This window comes from Peromyscus maniculatus, chromosome 5, assembly GCF_049852395.1.
Source record: "Peromyscus maniculatus bairdii isolate BWxNUB_F1_BW_parent chromosome 5, HU_Pman_BW_mat_3.1, whole genome shotgun sequence".
NCBI classification, from domain to species: domain Eukaryota; kingdom Metazoa; phylum Chordata; class Mammalia; order Rodentia; family Cricetidae; genus Peromyscus; species Peromyscus maniculatus.
This window is the reverse complement of record NC_134856.1, coordinates 836,475-859,241: the sequence shown is the minus strand read 5'-3', so window position 1 is coordinate 859,241 and position 22,767 is coordinate 836,475. Positions and strand designations below refer to the sequence as shown.

At 37.4% G+C, this 22,767-nt stretch overlaps 1 protein-coding gene across 8 annotated transcripts in view; it reads right to left on the bottom strand.

Annotated features, from left to right (window-relative positions):
* Positions 1-22,767, bottom strand: part of Terb1 (telomere repeat binding bouquet formation protein 1) — a 56,969-nt gene that overhangs the window by 17,579 nt on the left and 16,623 nt on the right. For 3 of the 8 annotated variants that reach the window (XM_006978495.4, XM_076571606.1, XM_076571607.1), the window contains exons 9-15: positions 17,840-17,992; positions 15,167-15,298; positions 14,004-14,129; positions 11,634-11,791; positions 5,642-5,988; positions 700-764; positions 330-413 (exon numbers count right to left, since the gene is read on the bottom strand). In XM_006978495.4, the coding sequence (XP_006978557.3) occupies positions 330-413; positions 700-764; positions 5,642-5,988; positions 11,634-11,791; positions 14,004-14,129; positions 15,167-15,298; positions 17,840-17,992 (1,065 nt within the window). Of the gene's footprint in view, positions 1-329; positions 414-699; positions 765-5,641; positions 5,989-11,633; positions 11,792-14,003; positions 14,130-15,166; positions 15,302-17,839; positions 17,993-22,767 lie in introns of all 8 variants that reach the window. The other 5 variants (XM_076571605.1, XM_042277225.2, XM_006978494.4 and 2 more) reach the window with 3 other exon arrangements.

Sequence of the window (22,767 nt, the reverse complement as noted above, 5' to 3'; positions counted from 1 at the left end):
TATGAGAAATATAAAACTATATATATAGAATACTTAATACCTGTTTAGAGTGTAATATAGAATAAATATCTATTTCTCTGCTCTCTGAAAACATATTTATCTTGCTCATTTAAAGTTACACAGAGTTGTGACAAAAACAAAAATAGACATATTAATTGCATTTACTCATGTGGGCATGGCCTAATGCAAAACAGACAATATTGACTTGAATGCTTTCAAAATTCAAAGGAGATTAAATTAAATTATAAGGCATAAGTATTATAAATTCTAGTTAACCAATAGCAGATATAGATTCAATTATGAATTTATTATAATTAAAAAATACTCACCTGAGCACCTATAATTCAACATTTTGTCAGTTGCTTGAAAACCAACTTCTTTATCTATTATGTCTAAACACAATGTAAATGGATCTGAAAGAAAATGCAAAACATAAGCTTTTTTGTTTAATAAAATGTTCTGAAATTTATAATATTTATTAAGCCTCAATTTTTCATACATTTTCTCTTACTACTATATATCCAGTCTCTTAGTGGATAAAGAGAAAGATTCTGGATATGAGTAAATAGTAATAAAGGCAGGTGTGCCAGAGTCAAAAGTATGGCTTACATAGGGCAAATAACCAATTTACATTTGAATTTCAGCCATCCAAATACCTATTTTTTTGTAAAAACAAAGAAGAAACATTTTAAATCATACCTGTTACTGGTACCTGCTGCTTTCTATTTTTGACAGTGTGAGTCGGATGTTTGAAAACATCGTCACTTAAAAAAAAAAAAAAAGGATACTACATTACTAGAGGTAAAGAGTCTATGGTATGGGGTAAATTTTGAACAGTATGGTGGTTCTGAATGTCCATCAAACAGATAGAGCTGTTTCCAAAATCTAGTACTATAATCTGAATGTTAAATGTGCCCCAAAGTCCATTATTCAAGCCCTGGCCCTTAGTTCGGCACTATTGGGAGATTTTGAGATGTTCAGGAGGTGGGGCCTTGTACAAGGTCTTAAGGTCACCAGGTATACACCCTTGAAGGGGACTTGTGCAACTCTGGCTTGTCCTAGTTTGTTTCTTGGCTCATGAGGTGAGTGGTTTGCTCCAAAAGATTGACACCCCATGCAGCCCTTGCTAGAGACCTCAAAGCAAAGGGCACTCAGCTTACCATAAGTTACTCAGACTGTAACTTCCCAAACCATAAGTCAAACCTTTTCTCTATAAAGGTTAATTGCCTCAGGTATTATGTTATAATGACAGAAAGCTGACTATCACATCAACAAATTTGGTCAAAGTAGGATCTGCAATAGTCATAGCCTTGTTTGTAGATGTAAACAAGACTCCAGAGAGTAATAACATTGATAAAAATGACAAAAGCAAATATTATTAAAACAAAACAACAAACAAACAAACCACTAACACAGGGCTGAGGATGTAACTCCCTTTTTAAAAACAAAAACAAAAATCTCCTTTATCCTAGACTGGCCTTATACTCACTCTGTATTAGAGGGTGACTTTGAATTTTTTATCCTGCTGCCTCTACCTCCTGAGTGCTGGGATTAAGGTATGTGTTACCATACCCAGTTTATGTGGTACTGGAGCCTTGAGTTTGATTCCTAGCATATGACAAAGTGTGTGTGTGTGGGGGGGGGAATAGATGAATGGATTATAGTCTGAGTTATTTAAAAAAATACAGGAGAAAACATTTAAAAGAAGAAAAGATGGGCTAGGGATGTAGATGGTAAAGGGTCTGCCTAGCATTTGTGAAGCCCTGGTTCAATCCCCAGTACTACACAAACTGGGTATGGTAATTCATAACTTAATCTCAGCACTCAGGAGGTAGAAGCAGAAGGATTAAAAAAATTCAAAGTCACCCTCTAATACAGAGTAAGTTTAAGGCCAGTCTGGGACACAGGAGACTTGGTTTCAAGAAGAAAAAAAGAAGACGAGGAAGAGAAGAAAAAAGGAAGAAATGAAGGCCAAAAGAGAAAGAATAAAATCAGTGAGAGAACATGGAGGACAGTATAGCAAACAATAATCTAACAATAATCATTGTTAATATCTGTGATAGTTTGAATGTAATTGGCCCCCAAAAACTCATAGGGAGTGGTACTATTAGGAGGCATGGCTTTGTTGGAGTAGGTGTGGCCTTATTGGAGGAAGTGTGTCATTGTGGGGTGGACTTTGAGGTCTCCTTCTCTCAGCTCTTTCTCCAGCACCATATCTGCCTGCATGCTGCCATGTCCCACCATAATGATAATGGACTAAACCTCTGAACTGTAAGCCAGCCCCAGTTAAATGTTTTCCTTCATAAGAGTTGCCGTGGTCATGGTGTCTCTTCACAGCAATAGAAACCCTAACTAAGACAATAGCATTTTGTAAACTTGGCATAGGACATACAACAGTAATCCCAGGATTTGGAAGACTGAAATAGGAATATCATGAGTTGTAGGCCAATCTGACCCAATCTCAGAAAAAAAAAATTCCATATATGGAACCACACTTTTGTGTCTGGTAAATAAATGACTGATGAGGGTTGGAAAGATAGCTCAGTGATTAAGTGGTCTGCTTCCAGAGGACCCAGGTTGAATTCCCAGCACCCACAGGGTAGCTCACAGTCATCTGTAACTCAAATCTTAGGGGATGTGACACATTTTTCTGGCCTCTCTGCAGGCCCCAGGCATGCACATAGTATACAGACACACATGCAGGCAAATACCCATACAGAAAAAATAAAATGAAAAGAAATAAATATAATATTTAAAAGAGAAAAAAGATATGGCAAGATATATGTTTATTTTGTATTTTGAGACAGAGTCTCACACAGCCCAGGCTGACCCTCAACTTGCTTTGTAGTTGAAGGTGACTCTGAGCTCCTGATCTTCCTGCCTTTACTTTCTGAGTGCTGGTATTATGGGCATGTGACACTATGCCCACTTGATGCAGTACTGGGAATCAAACCCAGAGCCTTGTGCATACTAGGCATGCATCCTACCAACTGAACTAACTCTTTCATCGTAACTAACCCTTTTATGGGGGCCAATTTCAAACTACCACAGACACTAACAATGATTATTGTTCATTTCTAGCCCTGTGTAAATCTATTTGTAGGAGGTACAACACAGAAGAGAAAAATATATAAAATGCAAGTATGAGTAACTCAAACTGACACTAAAATAACATTAATAATAGCTAAGAGAGAAACATGGCCAATCTTAGAGTCAGAGAGCTGGCTCTGCAGTTAAGAGCAGTGGCTAGTTAAGAGCTCTTCTGGAGGACAGAGATTTGATTCCCAGCACCCACATGTAGGCTCACAACTGTGTATAACCAGTCCCCAGGGATCCAGTGCCCTCTCTTCTGGCCTGTGTAGACACCAGGCATACACAGTGCATAGACACACATGTGAAAACCATTCATAACATAAGAAATAAAAACAGGATCAATTGGAAAAGAGAAAAAAAGAGTATGGGTGAAAGCCTTGGAATAGAAGGCAAGAAGGCTGGCCCAAAACCATATCTCAGCATTCTGCAATTTCCTATCCCTGAGAAGTGAGGTTAAAATTACCACTGAGAATGGACTTTACAGAACTTCCATGCAGCACTACTAACCTGCTCAATTTTCTCAGTTCGGACAAAAGTGTAAATTTTCCTTTGGCTTGTTTCTACTTTTCTTTTGGACACTGGTCAAAAGCCTAAGCATGTTTTCCTTGACACTCTGGACTATTTCTCTTTCTTTGAAACCCTCTTCCTCTTCCACCAAAAAGCTCCTAATTGACCCACATTGCTCAGCATGCCAGCTTTTGCAACTCCTAACTTAAAAACTCACAGCTTTCTCTCTTCCTCTTCTCTATTTCTTTCATGCTAGCAGATGCTGAGATTAACAGCTTGCTTGCCTTGTTTTTCTTTCAAACTCTAATAAAATTGTCCTTGAGCTAAATAATTTTTTTTTAAAAAAAGACCTTGCAGAGGAAGGAGTAATAATATAATCCACCTTCCTGATACTTCGTTTGCCCTGCAATCTGACCAGAGCATAGTCTCCTCTTCATTTTCCTTAAGTACAACAGCCATCAGACAAACACAAGAAAGGGTTTAAGAAAAGCTACATGCCTACATCCAATCTTACATGCTACCTGTGAGGGGAAAAGAGCAGTACTGAAAAAATTTTTTGGATTTTCATCAAACTCAACTCTCTTTACCACAGTAAACTTGAAAACTGATTTTTGTCACATTGCTCACAGGTTCAATGCTTTCATTATTGCTTCAAATATAGGAACTTAGTTTAAGTTTTTCTTTTGTGAGCATAGCTTCTAAAATTCAAATTTGATTGTCTTAGGGTTCCTACTGATGTGATGAAACACCATAATCAAAAAGCAAGTTGAGGAGAAAAGAGATTGTTTGGCTTACACTTCCATGTCATAGCCCATCATTGAAGGAAGTCTGGACAGGAATTCAAACAGGGCAGGTACCTAGAAGCAGGAGCTGAGGCAGAGGCCATGAACGAGTACTGCTTACTAGCCTGCTCTCTACATGGCTTGCACAGTCTTATAGAAGCCTGGACCACCAGCCCAGGAATAGCAACACTCACAATGGGTTGGGCTCCGTCCCATAAACCACTAATTAAAAAAAAAAATGCCCTACAGGCTTCCCTACAGCCCCAGTCTTATGGAGCTATTTCCTTAATCGACGTTCCCTCCTCTTAGATGACTTTAGCTTGTATCAAGTTGACATAAAACTATCTAACACAAGTATTTCACTCAATTTAAAGTCTTCAGGAGCTTAGGACATACTTCAGTTGGTAGAATGCTTGCCTAACATGCATGAAGCCCTGGCTTTGATCACTAGCATCAAATAATCTGGGGATAGTAGTACACATAAGGGTAACTTCAAGGTCATCACTGGCTACAGAGGTAGTTGAAGGCTTTCTTGTTATTCGTGAGACCCTGTTTCAAAACAGAAAATAAAGCAAAAATGTCTTCAATGGCTCCCCACATCCTGAGAACAACATGCAAAGCCTTTGATAAACTACAATCCATACCTCCTCATCTACATTCATTGGTCAATTAAAAAAAAAAAAACCTTTAGAGCTGGGGCTGTAGTTCAGTTGGTAGAGTACTTATTTAGCATCAGTAGGCCAATCCCCAGTAGGTTCAATCCCCAGCACTGTAAAACCTGGGTGTGGTTATACATGCCTGTAATATCAGCTCTTGGGAGGTAGAGGTAGGAAGATCAGGATTTCAAGGTCATCTTCAGCTACATACAACCTTGGAATATAAGAGATCCTGTCTCAATTTTTTTCCCTCTCCCATTCATGCTCATGGCAAGCAACCTTAATGAAGGGCAGTGAGGCACACAAGCACATATACTAAAAGGCATGGGAATAGGAAGGAGACATACTAGGAAGAAAAAAGGGATTGGCAGGAGGAGGAGGGAATAAGAGTATTCTGAAAGGGAAATAAGATAAAGTACGTTTTATATGTATGGAATTGTAAAAGGATAAATACACTTGGGGAAAAAAAGGAAACAAAAAGAATTCTTACTTTAGGCTCCTCCCAAGACCAGGTTTAATCATTCCTATATCCACAGTGCTTAACAACATGGCACACAATAAGTACTTATTGAGTAAGCAAGCGCTATAGTCATTAAACTATACCTTGATTGAGAAACAGAATCCTTTTGGTTAAAGGTCATTTTTTCATTTAAGATTTGAGTGCAGCTTGAAGTGGCTTTATGTAAACTCTTACTCTGCCCTCTCTCCCTATAGCAAGGATTAAGGGGATTTGTGTTCTTTTTCAGAGTCTTCAGTTGGTTTTCATTTGCACAAGCTTTAGATATGATTCCACTGGACTTATAAGTAGGATGCTGTCTAGACTGGTTTGTATCCTTATTTTCTGCTTTGGTACCTCCAATACTATCTGCACAGAGATGTTTCAAAGTGTTCTGTATTTTTATTTTCATAGATGAGGTATTATCCTTATATTGTCCACTTTGTAATTTCTCCTACAATATAAAAAATAGCAAGTAAATAATTTTAATACAATCATTTCTTTATAATATGCCTCAAATTTCCTTTATTATATAAAAACTGTATACGTTTTAACATAACATTTATAATAAAATGTAATGGGTAGCTGTTCCAGTTTTGACCTGGAAGTACTACCCCCCTGAGGCTTCTAGTAACTGTCAGGCCTACCTATGGCCTGCCCCTGAGGTTGGGCCAAAACGGGAGCCCTTAAGACCCAAGATCTGGATGTGCCAGCTCTCTTGCTTCCTGGTGATCCTGGATGCTGGATGGCAGACCAAGCAGAGTTCTCTGGAGAACACCACTAGACTGCACTTCACCTTTCCCAGACCCTGTCACCTATCCCTTTATTTGTTGTAAGTAAAACCCCCTAATAAACCTCCCTTTTAACTATGTGGAGTTGCCTTAATAAATCCCCCAATAATAAAAGGAATAAATTACATTAGGAAGAGAAAAAGAATTTACTTAATAAATGATATTAGGTTACTTGAGAAGCTATGGGGGGGGGAATATAGCTATATGAATATAAATGTAGCTATTTCACAACAATAAGGTAAAAGTGAACCAAATATTTTTAAAATGTTAAATGAAATTACACAGGCCCAGGGAGATGGCTAGGTAGGTAAAGGTGCTTGCTGCCAAGCTTGACGACCTAAGTGTGATCCCCAGGACCCACATGGTAGAAGGAGAAGACTAGCTTCAACAAGTTGTCTTCAGGCTTGAGCACACACACACACACACACACACACACACACACACACACACACATAAATAAATAAACAAACAAACAAACATTTAAAAAAAAGTACAGAGTGGGAGGGAAGAATGGGGGAGAAGAACTGAGAGGGGAGGATGTGAGGGGAGGCTGTGGCTGGGATGTAGAATAAATCAATGAATTAAAAAGTATAGCCATTGTAATAGAAACTGTTCTCAAGGGGTAGAAGACCTTTCTAAATAGTATGCAATAGCTACATCATAAAAAAAAAACCAATATGCTTGATCATATAAAATATCTTTGAAAACTCCCCTAAAGACTAAGGACAATGAAAGGAGAATGGACTTAGAGGAGGAAAAGGGCAAGAAGCAAAACCAATGGGAACCAAGACATAGAAAAATCATACATAAAGCATGTACTAGACCACGGGATAATTCTTTTTTCCCCCCAAGATAGGGTTTCTTTGTGTAGCTTTGGCTGTCCTGGAACATGTTCTGTAGACTAGTCTGGCCTCAAACTCACAGAGATCTGCCTGTGATCTCTGGAGTCAAAGGTGTGTGCCACCACATCTGGCTAACTCTTAAATAACACCAATAAAAAGATCAACAACCATATGGTAGGGTAAGCAAAGGAGATAAACAGTTCACTGGACAGGAAACAAGTAGTTCTTTTTTTTTTTTTTTTTTTTTTTTTTTTTTTTTTTTTTTGGTTTTTCGAGACAGGGTTTCTCTGTGTAGCTTTGCGCCTTTCCTGGAGCTCACTTGGTAGCCCAGGCTGGCCTCGAACTCACAGAGATCCGCCTGGCTCTGCCTCCCGAGTGCTGGGATTAAAGGCGTGCGCCACCAACGCCCGGCTTTTTTTTTTTTTTTTTTTTGGTGTAGTTCTTAAACATATGAAAAATCCCTCCATCTCACTGTAATAAAAGAAATAGCTACTGAAACTACACTGCAACAGCTTCCTTCTCTACCAAGACAAATTCAAAGCATGTGGAGAAACAGACAGTGTGAACATTACTGGCTAGAGTGTATACATGTATCCATGACTAAATAACTTGACAGTTAACTTTTTTCTTTCAGACAGGATGTCATTATGTAGCCCTGGCTGGTCTAGAACTTGCTATATCGACCAAGTTGGCCTCAAACTCTGCCTCCAGAGAGGGACTAAAGGCAAAAACTCTATGCCCAGTCTTTAAATTTTTGTTTTACTTCTGTTTTGACAACTTTTATAATAAAACCAGTATGTATAAGAAAAACCCTATGGATAACTTCTATGTTGTGCAATATTAGTTGAAGATGTGTTACATTTGTTTATGCTGTGGAACATTTGTTTAACGATGTGAAGATGTGTTGTATTTTTTAATACTGTGTTTGTTTAACTCTGTGAAGCTGTGTTACTTTGCTTGTCTAAAACACCTGATTGGTCTAATAAAGAGCTGAATGGCCAATAGCTAGCAGGAGAAAGGATAGGCAGGTCTGGTAGGCAAAGAGAATTAATTGGTGGAGAAATCTGGGAAGAGAAGGTCTAAGAATGAGAAAAAAAAAAAGGAGAGAAGACACTAGGTGCCAGCCACCCAGCTACACAACAAGCCATAAAGTAAGAAGTAAAGAAAGGTATATAGAATAAAGATAAAAGCTCAGAGGCAAAAGGTAGACAGGATAATTTAAGTTCTGAAAAGCTGGCTAGAAACAAGCCAAGCTAAGGTCAAGCAGGTGGTGGTCTCCAGAGAACCAAACAAAGCAGCAGTTTCACATTGGCTTGGACTTCACCACATACACCAGGATAGCTGGCTTGAAAGCTTCCAGGGATCTGTTTGTCTGCTACCTGGATTACAGGTGTGCACCACTAATCCCTAGATTTTTATATGGTTTCTGGGAATCTGAATTCCAATCCTCATGCTTTCAAAGGCAAGTACTTTACTGAGCCATCGACAGCTTGAGATGTAATTTTCATTCTATTCACTTCCTACCTAATTCAGTGGTTTTTAGTTAATCACACTATTTGTTCTTTTAAATTGTGATAAAATATATAACAATATTTCATTTAAACCTTCCTTACTTTTTTTGAGACTAGGTCTTATTTTGTAGCCCTTGCTGGCCTAGAACTTGAGTGGCAGTTCCTCAAAAAACTAAACATAGAATTACACTAGACTATAACTCAGCAATTCTACTTCATAAGAAGTGCAAGCAAGGCTCAAACAAATATATGAGGTATGTGTGTGCGTGCGTGTGTGTGTGTGTGTGTGTGTGTGTGTGTGTGTGTGTGTGTTTTGAAAGCTGGGAATGTAGCTCAGCTGTAGAATAGCATTGGCATGCAAAGCCCTGGATTTGATCATCAAAATTTCAAAAAGAAAAATACATAATATACACATATATATTATATACATGAAATCACTGTAGAAACAGAAAGTTTCAGCAATGTGAAAAGCACCTAAGGACTAACACCTAAGGGTGTCCTCTGACATCTACAGGCTTACCATATACATGTGCACCCTCCCCCAACAATGTGTGTGGAGAGAGGTCAGGAAGTCCAGAGTGAATATGTATTGTTGACATGGACACAGCTGTCAAGGATCCTAATGCCTTAGACTCATGGGAGTGGCAAAGCCATCCCTGGTTGAGGCTCAGAGGAATTGGCAAAACCCAAATAATGACACAGAGACTTACATTATGAAAGCTCAGCCTTTAGCTTAGGCTTGTCTCAACTAGCTCTTACAACCCATTTATATTAGTTTACGTTCTATCACATGGTGTGACTTCTCTTCCATCTTGAACCTCTTGTTTCCTCTCTCTGTCTCCTGGCTTCTCCTGCATGCCTAGATTCCTCTTCCTTTCTTTCCCCACAAATCCCACTATACCTCCTACATCACTATTGGTCATTCAGCTTTTATTATACCAATCACAACAATATACCTTCACACAGTGTACAAATATCCCAACAATTTACTATGTTATATTTTTATCATTATTTTAGTGTATTCTGTTTACTATAAAACACTATACTGTTTTAGTCAACAGCAGTCTCATATGCACCCCCCATTTCATAAAGATTGATTTATTTTTAATTTAGGTGTATGAGTGTTTTGCCTGCATGTGTGTATGTTCACTACGTGCATATCTGGCACCCACATAGGCCAGAAGAGAGTGTAGGATTCCCTGGAACTGTGGTTACAGATAGTTGTGAACCACTGCATGTGTGCTAAGAACTGAACCCAGGTCTTCTCCATGAGCTGCTGCTCTTAACCACTAAGCCATTGTCCAGGTCCTCATACTTCTTAAATTTATTGCATCTCTTGACGTTTACCATCTTAGTTTGTGTAATTACTCTGTGATGCTTGTACAATGATGGAATTATCTACTGATGCATTTATCAGACCATACTCCTGCAGTTTAGACACAAGACCATGTATATGTCTGTGGGGAAGAGGGATCAAAATTAGATTGTTTCTTCTGCAAGTTTGTTGAACTATTATTCAGATGTTAGACTTATTTTTATCTTTTATGTAACTACTCTTTGTTACCATTTCTACTTTCTAAAAAATTATTTAGGGGCTAGAAAGATGACTCGGTGCATAAGAAAGCTTGTTGCTCTTCCAGAGAACCTGAGTTCAGTTGCCAGCACCCACATTGGGAAGTTCACAATCATCTGTAATTCTAGTTCCAGGGGATCTGACACCCAATTCTGGCCTCTACAGGCATCCATGTGTGCAGATACTCATACACACATACACACACACACCTTTAAAAATCATTTGGGAGAGCTGGAGAAATGGCTCAAGAGTTAAGAGCAGTAACTGCTCTATCAGATGACCCAGGTTTGATTCCCAGATGGCTCACAACTGTAACTCCAGTTCTAGGAGATCTGATGCCCTCTTCTGGCCTTCTGGGCACCAGGTATGCATATGGTGCACAGATATAAATGCAGGTAAAACACCCATGCACATTAAATTAAAACTAAAAAAAATATTTAGGAGCTGAAGAGATAGCTCAGGGGTTAAGAGAACATACTACTCTTGCAGAGGACCTGGGTTCAGTTCCTATTACCCATATCAAGTGACTCATAACTACCTGTAAGCCTAACTCAAGGGGATCTGATGCCCTCTTCTGTTTTCTTAGGGCTCCCTAAAATACATGGTGTGCATATACATATAAATAAAAGTAAAAAATAAATAAATAGGACATAAAGAGATGGCTTAATAGTTAGGAATTATTGCTGCTCTTCCAGAGGCTATGAGTTAAAAATACCAGCAGCCAGCCCAGCAGTGGTGGTGCACGCCTTTAATCCCAGCACTCGGGAGGCAGGGGCAGGCAAATCTCTGTGAGTTCGAGGCCAGCCTGGTCTCCAAAGCGAGTCCCAGGAAAGGTGCAAAGCTACACAGAGAAACCCTGTCTCGGAAAAAAAAAAAAACCAACAGCCATGTAAGGCAGCTCACAACCACCTATAACTCCAGCTCCAGGGGATCCTGTGTCCTCTTCTGGCCACTGGCCACTTTCCTTCAGGCATTTAGAGACAGACAGAGACAGACAGACACACACACACACACACACACACACACAAATAGAATCTTTTTTAAAAAAGATTTATTTATTTATTATGTATACAGGAGAGGGCATCAGATCTCATTACAGATGGTTGTGAGCCACCATGTGGGTGCTGGGAATTGAACTCAGGACCTCTGGAAGAGCAGTAGAATAGAATCTTTTTTTAATGATAAAGAAAAAATAAATGTAAAAAATTTGTTCTATACCTATGTCCTTTAAATATTACTATTAAAATTTACATTAAACATTTTAAAAAATAACTGGAGAAAAACATTTTTACTGCCAACCTCTATTGTTTTAAATTTGCACATATTCTAGTATTTGCATGGAGTTCTGTATTCTGTGAAATGAAAAAAAAAAACAAACCAACCTCTTTTCCTTCTCTTTCAAATTGTTTTATTCTGCATATAATTTCTTTTGCTGCTTTCCAGTGCTCTTCAAGATTCTCTTTTTCATTTATGTCCTTTAGTTGGTCCGCTTCATTTTCATCAAAAGAATTCTCTCCTAGACTTAGAGATAATTTCTCAGCTTTGTAATATAGGATGCATGGGGGGGTGGGAGGAGAGACAGGGGAAGGGGATAGTAAGTTTATCATTACTAGAAATGTTATTATTACACTTTAAGGACAACTACATATTCCACCCCATCCCATCTTTAAACTGTATGTTCTTATACAATAACTGGTACTGAAAATAAGTGGAAAGAAGGCAAAGCATGGGCCTGGGACTTAGTCAAATAGTAGATTCTACTTTTCATAGTTTTGGAAAATAACACATGAAAATGTTATTTCAGATACAAGGTTACTAGCTTTAAAGTAGTTTGTTTAGAATGCAAAAATTAAAGACAAGGTCAGTCATATGCTAAGTATATACTCTATCACTGAGCTACCTCTCTAGTCCAAAAGTAGATTGTTTTGGTTTGGTCAAGTTCATTTACTTGATATAAGTTAGAGTCACCTGGGAAGAGGGAACCTCAACTGAGAAAATGCCTCTATCAGATTGCCTGTAGACAAGTCTATGGAGGCATTTTCTTGGTTAATGATTGATATAGAAAGGCCTAGATCACTGGAGGAGGTTCTATTCCTGGGCAGGTGGTCGTGGGTTATATACAAAAGCAAGCGGATCAAGCGATGTAAGCAGTATTCCTCCATGGTCTCTGATTCAGTTCCTGTCTCCAGGGTTCCTGACTTGAGTTCCTGTCCTTACTTCCCTTAACAAGGGGAAGGTACTGTAAGGTGTAAGCTGAAATAAACCCTTTCTTCCTCAAGTTGCTTTTGGTCATAATGCTTATTACAACAATAGGAAGTAAACTAGGGGACATAGATATGCTTAAAACACAGTCTTTTTAAAAATTTATTATGTCCATAGTTTTTCATTCACAAAGAATTCTCATAGCTACCACCAGCTCTCTGGGCTCCAGCTAGACTGCCCATCAATTCTTTGAATACACCAGTCCCCTTCCTAAGCTAGGATCTGTTGCTTAGGCCTGAGCCATTTATAGCCCATTTCCTCTTTTCACACAATTAACTCTAGACATTTAGATTTCTGTTCAAGAATTACTTTCTTCCTATAATTTTGGGTCCTTTCTCCCAAAACCTTTACTGCTTTAAATCTGGGTCAGATCACTGTAGCTGAAGTTTTCCTGCATCCCGGCCTGCTGGCAGTCGGGACAAATCTCTCCCACTTGTGTCCCCCAAGTAAACATAAAAGACTCATATTACTTATAAACTCTATGGCTGTGGCAGGATGCTTGCTATCTGTTCTTATATCTTAAATTAACCCATTTCTATAAATCTATACCTTGCCATGTAGCTTGTAGCTTACCAGTATCTTACATCATGCTTCTCCTCATGATGGCTAGCAGTGTCTCTCTGCCTCAGCCTTCCACCTCCCAGAATTCTCCTCTCCTTGTCCCGCCTACACTATCCTTCCTGTCTGGCTACTGGCAAATCAGCGTTTTATTTATCAATCAATTATAGCAACAGATCACTTTGCTATAGTGTATTGCTAAGTATTCAGAATATTCTCCCTCACAATCTTTATATCAATTTATAATAATATCTAATTTTAGTTTTTAGAATTATTATTTCTTTACTCAGACTAAACTTACAGACCCACAGTTTACTTATAACTCTACCCTCAATCTCAATGCCTTTCATGGTACTTAGCATATAACAGAAATTCTAATATTTAGACTAATGAACAAATGTACTTTATATTATGATTTAGAAACAAAACACGAGGCATAAAATAAGTGAATTTCCTCAGCTTCTGCTATTTGGATGTTCTCTTTTACATAGGCTTGAGCACATTGAAAATACTCTAATTGTCATTTCCAAATTATATATGCTCCTTTCAAGCCCAAAAAAAATAATTTGGAATCTAAATCATTAGAGTACATACAAATTCCTCTTTAGCAACTTCCTTTCCTTCCTTTCTTTTCCTTTGGAACAGAGTCTTACTATGTAACTCAGGTTGGCTTTGAATACACAAAAACCTGCCTGCTTCTGGTCCTGAAATTAAAAGTTGTTTGTCACTATACCTGGCCGTTGATATTTCAATTTTTGTTTGTTTGAGATAAGAGTCTTACTATGTATCCTTGGCTGGCCTGGAACATCCAGTATAGATACTGGCCTTGATCCCTAAGGAATCTGCCTGTTTCTGCTTCCCAGGGCTAGGATAAAGGTGTGCATTACCATGCCCAGCTAGTTGATATTTTCCTAAAGTAACAGTAAACTTACTAATTGTTTTGCAGTTTTGAAGCACATAAGTGGCAGCTTTGTTTAGTTCTTCATTATTAAATTCAGTTAAGGCTTGTATCATTAGTGGCAGCCCATTGCTTTTTAAAAGTTCATATTGATTTTCCTCTGTAAAAATATCAAAAATTAAAATGGTAATTATTTTTCATAAAGTTTATAAAGCTTTGTATGAGGCCATGATTTATCACTGTGATAATTATGAACAAAATTCAAACTTTAAAATAAAGAATATAATTTCAAAGCTATTTTCCATTTATTAATCTGTTTACAAAAGGTACCAAATTCTCATAAATGATGATTTCTAAAATGTTGCCACAGTGTACCACACCTCATAAGAGATAACACATAGCTCTCATTTGGTTTTAAAAAAAATGAAGTGTAGGGACTGAAAGATGACTCAGTGGTTAAGAGCACTTGCTGCTCTTGCAGAGGACCCAAATTTGGTTTCCAATACCCACATCAAGTGGTTCATAACCACCTGTAACTCTAGCCCTCCTCTTCTGGCCTCTGTGGGTACCCAGAGACACACATATACATATGCATAAACAAAAACATTCTTAAAAGGTTAAGAGAAAGAATAGAGAAATTGATAAAGGAAACAAAAACTAAGGAAAGATTAGATGAAACAAGAGAGAGAAAAGAGAGGAGAAAAAAGTGGGAAAGTGCGAGGAAGGAGGGAAATGGTTAGAAGAGAGGAAAGTGAAGATTGTTGGAAAGATGGATTAGAGCAAGACTGGGATGGAAATAGAGTAAACACAACCTTTGAGAGTTTTCACTGAAGGTTAGAAGAACTGGCCTTTCAAGGTTTTCAGTGAGGGAAAACAGGATCAGATTTGTATACTGACTCAGCAAGAAGACTGAAAATCGAGAGAGTCAAGGAGGAGCAGATGAGGTAGCTGTTACAGTCGTACTGGTGAAAGGCAATAATGGGCTGGGGGCAATGGGAAGAAACATGGAGTGAGAAAGAAGTACAACCAGAGGCCTTCGTGATTAATTGAACATAGTATGAAAAAGAAAATAAGGAGCTTTAATGACTGGGACAAAAGCTGGATTTTAAGCCTTTCATACAATAAGAGGAGAAAGAAGCAAAAGCATGTTTCCACCCCACTGTTTTAGTACACACACTGAATTAAATGAATACTTACCACAATCCTCTGTGCAGTGACCAATGGCAAGTATGATGCTAAATTTTTCTCCTGAATCAAGACTTTCATGAAGCAGTAATGCCAGAAGTTTTGAAACAATGTGGTATTTGGATAACACCACTGAAAAGGTAGCTACTAGTTTAATACAGGGGAAAAAAAGGTACAAATTTAAGATTTCTAAGTATACAAGTACTATATGTTTTAGAGCTTACTCAGGGAGAATATCATATGCCTATATATTACCTAATATATACATGTCATGTAGTATCCAATATATGTGTATACATGTCAATTTAAACAAACACATTATAATAAGAAAATGGTTTATGGTCCTCATTATTTACTCTCTGTTTTTGTTTTGAGACAGCATTTCTCTATGTATTCCTGACTAACCTGGAACTCTCTATGTAAACCAGTCTGGCCTCAAACTCACAGAAATCCACCTGCCTCTGTCTCCCTAGATTAAAGGTATGCATCATGACTAGTCTTTTAGTTTTGTTTTGGTTTGGGGTTTTGGGTTCGTTCTTTTCTTTCTTTCTTTCTTTCTTTCTTTCTTTCTTTCTTTCTTTCTTTCTTTCTTTCTTTCTTTCTTTCTTTCTTTCCTTCCTCTCTCTCTCTCTCTCTCTCTCTCTCTCTCTCTCTCTCTCTCTCTCTCTTTCTTTCTTTCTTTTTTTAAAGGGATTTTCTTTGTAGCCCTGGCTGTCCTGGAACTACTTCTGTAGACCAAATTGGCCTCAAATTCACCTGCCTCTGCCTCCTGAGTGCTGGGATTAAAGGTATGCACCACCAGTGCCCAGCTTATGTTCTTCTTCTTTAATAGTTTCTTCTTAGTTTCTTTCCATGATGCTGTAAATATGAACTAATAATATATTCCTAAAAGCTGAATATACCTACTCTTATCTTACATATCTCCTTACAGCTACACTAGACAGTAATGACATTACTAGATAAATCCTGCTTGATATTGAAATATGACTCTATGACACTATTAATGTTAATGATGCAATGAAGGTTATATAAATCTATGACGAAGTGTGATGAGATTGAAGAAGTCTACTATTAAGCTATACTTCTCCTTATGAGGTATTTATTTTATTTTTGATTGTTTGAGACAGGGTCTTACACAGCCCAGGATGACTTTAAACTTATTATTAACCAGAGGCTAACCCTGAACTGATCCTTTTGCCTCTATTTCCTAAATGCTGGGATTATAGGTATGCACTACCCTGCATGGCCTCCATAGGGTTTTTAACAGAGTTCATCCAGAGTCTAATAATACTGGTATGAACAATAAAGTTGTGAATTCCTGAAGGAACTGTATCATTTAAATTTTTTTTTACATTTACTTTTTGTGTTTATGTGCATGGTGCACACACAGAGGTCAAATGACAACTTTATTCAGGAGTCAGTTTTCTCCTTCTACCACGTGGGTCCCAGGATTGAACACAGGTTATCAGGCTTGGCACCATGAACCTCTACCTGCCGATACATCTCATGGTTCAAGGGACTATATCTCAATTACTTTTATGTCTTTGGGACTTAGCACACAGCAGATATTCATTAACTGCTTATTAAATAGCCATCTAAGGGCTCAGTAGTTAAGAGAACTTGCTGGTCTTACAGAAGAAGATTCAGATTCGGTTCCTAGTACTGACATGGTGGCTCACAACCAGTTCCAGGGGATCCAATGTCCTCTTCTGGTCTCTATGAGCACTAGGAACACACATGGTATATATATATATAAACATTAAGGCAAAACACTCATACACATAAATCTTTAAAAACTCAGCCACCTACTTTTTGGGTTGTTTGTGAATGTAAAGGGGTCCTCACTACAAGAATTTACACACTATCATTCTAAGTGTTTGTACAATGAGAAACGTATGTCCTTAGTTCTGACTCTGCTGCTCACTCATGCACTAGGTGTATCAGATATTACCCTCATCACAAAGGCATGTTTTAATTTTAATGTATATGTATTTGTCTCTATATAAGTATATGCCACATGTGTGCAGGTGCCTGCAGAGGCCAGAAGGTGTTGGATCCCCTGAAGCTCTAGTTACAAGTGGTTGTGAGCTGCCCAACTTGGGTGCTGGGAACTAAATTAAGGTCCTCTGGAAAAGTAGCAAGAGCTCTTAACTGCTGAACCACCTCTCCAGCCCAAGTTTAATTATTTACATAATTCCTAAAATTTTGTACATTGGGTTTTCCAATATCTCAATGTCTTTTGATTTGTCATTTAAATTTTTTTAATTAAAGTTGTTTTTCTTTTTAGACAAGGTCTCACTGTGTTACCATGACTGGCCTAGAATTCAAGAGATCTATCTGCCTCTGCCTCTGCCTCCCAAAAGCACCACATCTAGCTAAAACAGTTTTTTAAGTGAAATAATGACTTAAAGAATTATAGGACCTTACTTTGATTCTCTTATTAGACCTAAAGTCAAAAGACTTAGATGTGCATCCCAAGGGAAGTTATAACTTCTGATGGGAAAATAAGGAACTAGAATAGATAATTTCTAAGATTCCTCTCCATTTGTAAGAAGGTGGAAATTTTGCCATTTTAATACAATTTTGCCATATTAAATATAATAGTATTTAATGTATTTATAAATGTATTAACATATTTGTTCACCAAAATTCAATTAGGAAAATTGATTAAGCATTTTCACTCACAATTATTAGTAATACATGCATCCACGGTCTTTGTCACTACCACTGCAAGCTTAGCACTGGAAAAAGTATTGTGTGAATCAGACTCCAGTTGCACAAGAACTTGAGACAAAACATCCAGTCCACCCGAAGATACAAAGCAGTTCTGAACATGTGCTTAAGGAATAAAGTAGCAAAACTATTAATATCTCAAAAAAGGCAGGTATATGAGTTCATTCAATTATTTTATAATAAATACTTTTAATTTGGTTTTTCAAATACTGTAACTCCCCAAAATTACAGAATTAAAAGTTCAGCTTTCATCCATTTATGTGCACACACACACACACACATTCATACATATAAACTTAGTAACACTTCCCCTTGACACAGTACAATTATATGTATAGTAGGATAGTGCTTCATTTTGTGTAGGAGATCTTTTATTTCATTTCTGAGAACTGGTGTTTCTGTGATATTATTAAACAATACTTCATAATTATTAAACAAGTATTTCAATAGCACTATATAGAATAGATTCAGTAAGGGCAAGGAATGGAAAAGTGGTCTAGGCCTATCATCTTAGCACTATGGAAGCAGAGGCAAAAGGTAATGAGTTGTAGTCTGGGCTTACAGCAGGACCCTAACAACATGATAACAATGAAAGAACAGATTCATTTGTTTATCTTGGTATTATAACCAGCAATTACTTCCTAAATTCCAATGTAACTGATATCTCAGATCACTTTACTCTAGAAATGACAATGTGTTCCATTGTTTCAAAAACACATGTAAATTTTTTTTTTTTTGAGAAACATGGTTTCCCTATATAGTCTTAGCTGTCCTGGAACTCACTATATAGACTGGACCTTGAACTCACAAACATCCTCCTGCCTCTACCTCTGAAGTGCTAGAATTAAAGGTGTATACCACTACACCTGGCCACATACGCCTTTTATTTATACCTAATTCTTTTTTCTTCTTGGAGCACATAATTCTAATATATTGTTGAGCAAAGACTGAGTGACAGATACATACATATATGCACAAAATGTGTCTTTATACATATTATGCATATATAAGTATATTTTTGAGACAAGGTCTCACTATTTACCCCAGGCTGGCTTAACTCTTAAGATTCTCTTGCTGCTTATTCCCAAGTGATATTATAGTCATGTGCAACCACACCCTCATTTGAAAGTAATGTTGATGAAAAAGTATCCCCTGCGGCTCCAAGTCAGTATCTCTATAGCTCCTATCCTAGAAACAGGCTTATGACCAATGGTGATGAGGCTAGTAGTTAAGATCCTGTCACAATTTTTTTCCTAGTTTAGCCTCATTCCAAGGATGATGATTTAAAAGCCAAGATGATTAAAAACAAAAATTGACTTTTGTATTGTGAATAAAAGGGATATTAACATAAAATAATATCACATCCAGAATTTAACACTATTCACTTATTTGGTACTAGTGACTGAAATCAGAAACATCTACACAGAACATAAGCACTCTACCACTGAGCTACATCTCCTACCACCCCTTTCCAAAAACATATTTTGTATTTATTTGACTAATTAACTTCTTTTTGGAGATAGTAGTAGTAGTTTCTCAATTAGTCCAGGGTGGCACTGAACTCCTAATGTTGCCAAGACTGACCTTTAACTCCTGATTTCCCTGCTTCCACCACTGCTGGGATTACAAAGTTTATGCTGCTGTCTTAGAAAGAAAAATGAAACATTTTACAATGTAAAAAAAAAATTCTAGTTTTTATTTATATGGAATGTATTTTTATTTAAATTTATTTATATGGGAAGTGTGGAAACTGCATATGTCATGGAGGGCATAAGGAAGTCAGAGAACAACTTGTGAAGTTGGTTCTCACTTTCTACCATGTGGGACCTTGGGAATGAACTCAGTGTCAGGTTTGGCAGCAAGCACCTTTCCCCACTAATTTCATTGGCCTTAAAACAAACAAAAAAACCTTCACTTAAAAAATTTTATGTTATTTTTACATTTATTTATTCATGTGCATATGTACACATGTACCACAACACACACGTGGAGGTCAGATGACAACTTTCAGAACATGGTTTTCAACTTACATGATATGAATCCTGGGAATCAAACTCAGATAGTCAGACTTAATGAATGGTAAGAGTCTTTACCCAGTGAGCCATCTTGTCATCTTGGTTTTTTTCTTTAGAGTCGGGGCTGGTGGCATGGTTTTTTTGAGACAAGGCTTCTCTGTGTAGCCCTGGCTGTCCTGGAACTCACCCTGTAGAACAGGATCTCACAGAGATCCACCTACCTCTGCTTCTCGAGTACTGGGATTAAAAGCATGTACCACCTGGCTTGCTATCGTGGTTTTAAGGACAAGCACATGTTTTCAATATTATAATGACTACAAGACAGCTTCTTTACTACACAGTATTTTTAATTAATTTTTTTCAAAAAGTGAGGTTTTTTTTCCTTGTTTGTGGTTTTCAAAGTCTAGCTTTTATTTTTCCTTTTTGAGATGAGGTCTCATGTAGCCTAACACATTCTGGACTCTGCAGGTGCCTGCATAGATGTAGTGCATATAGACAAGCAAGCACCCTACACATGAACATTATAAATCTCCTCACAATTTATATATTTCTCCAACATTTTGCTGTGTTAGTCAACTTTATTGCAGTGACAACATACTTAAATTAACTTATAAGGAAAACATTTTACTTTGGGCCATCATTTTAGAGATTACAGTCTATGATTTGTGGCTCTGGAGCCTATGGCAAGGCAGTACACATCATAGTAAGACATAAATAGGTTATAAAGGAAACTGATCACCTGTTGGAGCCAGGGAGGCAAAAACAGAGAGGAGCAAGGGTTTTTACATTCTCTTCAATGGTGCATCTCAATGACTTATTTCCATTAGGACCTACATCCTAAAGATTCCATGAATTTCCCATGAGCTATTTCCAAATAGCACTATAAACTGAGGACAAAACCTTCTATACATGGGTCTTTGGGAGACACTTATTAAAATAATTGCACAGGCATTGCATATATTTCATTAAATTTACAGTTAAGTATTTAGTCAAGTATTTTCATTTTTTGAGATGTAGTATCTATCTTTAGCTCAGGCTAGTCTCTAATTCACTATTCATTATGGTCTCAAAATCCTCCTGCCTCAGCCTCTCAAGTGCTGGGATGACTGTGTGTCATACTGTCTTGTTTTTTACTCCCAGATTTATTGCTGGGATGATTGTGTGTCATACTATCTGTCTTGTTTTTTACCCCCAGATTTATCTACTTTTATTTCATGTATATGCATGCCTGTCTGTCTGTATGTGTACCATGTGCATTTCTGGTGCCCATGGAGGCCAAAAAAGAGGGCATTGAATCCTCTAGATCTAGAGTTACAGTTGTGAACTGCCATGTGGGTTATGAGAATTGAATCTGGGTCTTCTGTAAGAGTAGCCAGTACTCTTAACTTTTGATCCATTTCTTTAGTCCCAGGCTAGATTTTTTTTTAAAGCATACTATTATAAATGATGGGGGTTGGGGAAATGGCACAATGGGTAAAGCACTTGCCAGCAAGCATGAGGATCTAAGTTCGGATCACCAATAACTACATCAAAGCTGCTCAAGGCACTGTGTACCTAGAGCCCCATTGTAGATGTAACCAATCGTCTTATTAAAATAAGAAACACAGAGCCAATGTAAAAGAGAAAGCCGAGATGTCAGAGCTCAGAGCTAAAATCTTACCTCCTGCAGTGCTCCTAGCTTCCCTGAGAGAGCTTCTTCCTGTTTGTCTGTCTTTAAATAGTCTTTCTGTTCTGCCTTCTCATTGGTTGTAAACCCAACCACATGAATGCCTCGTCACTGCCTGTAAGTACCGCCCTCCAGGTCTTAAAGGCATATGTCTCCAATACTGGCTGTATCCCTGAACACACAGAAATCTACCTAGCTCTTCTAACCACCACGCTCTTGCTATGGCTCTAATAGCTCTGACCCCAGGGCAACTTTATTTATTAATATACAATTAAAATCACATTTCAGTACAAATAAAATATCACCATACCCCAGTGCTGGGGAAGCAAAGATAGGCAGGTTCCAGGGGCTTGCTGGTCAGTAGTAAGTCTAGCTGAAACAAAAAGCTCCAATTTCACTGAAAGACCTTGTCTCAAAAAGTATGGTAAAGAGTGACAGAGGAAGATACCCAAAGTTATTCCTTGACCTCCTTGAAATACACAAAGAAGTGTACCTGTAGCCACATAATTAATATAAGCATACCCCCTCAACAGACACAAATGACAGTTTGAGGTTCCAATAATTTGTTGGGACATATAGAAATACAATTGATTTTGTATGTCCTTATATCCTGCAATCTACCTAAAATCACAATTAGCTATAGTTGTGTGTCTGGATATGATACTATCACATCATTTATGGGAAAATTCCTTCATTTTAATCTCTATGAATTTTATTTCACTTTCTTGCCTTATTTCAATGGCTAGGAATATCCAATAAAATATTAAATAAAAATAATGAGAATAGCAGTTACATGTAGCATTATATATAGCCCTTTATCACATTAAGTATGTTCCCTTCCATTCCTAGTTTACCAAGAGTTCTTATTATGAAGACATATATTATGTATAATACTTTTCTTCTAATTATTAAGATTATCATATAGTTTTTTTCTAACCTGTGATTTATGGTTTTATAATGTTAAACCAATCTTGCATTTCTTTGAGATAGACCACTTAGTCATAATGTATTATCTTTTTTCCATATAGTTAGATTTTTAGAAAATACTTTTTGAATTCATACTAGCCTGGAACTCCTTATGTAGATCAGGATAGACTCAACTGATGGCAATCATCCTGACTTGATTTTTAAATATTATTAATATTAATATTTATTATTAGATATTTTTATATCTAAGGCTGGGAATGTAACTCGGAATT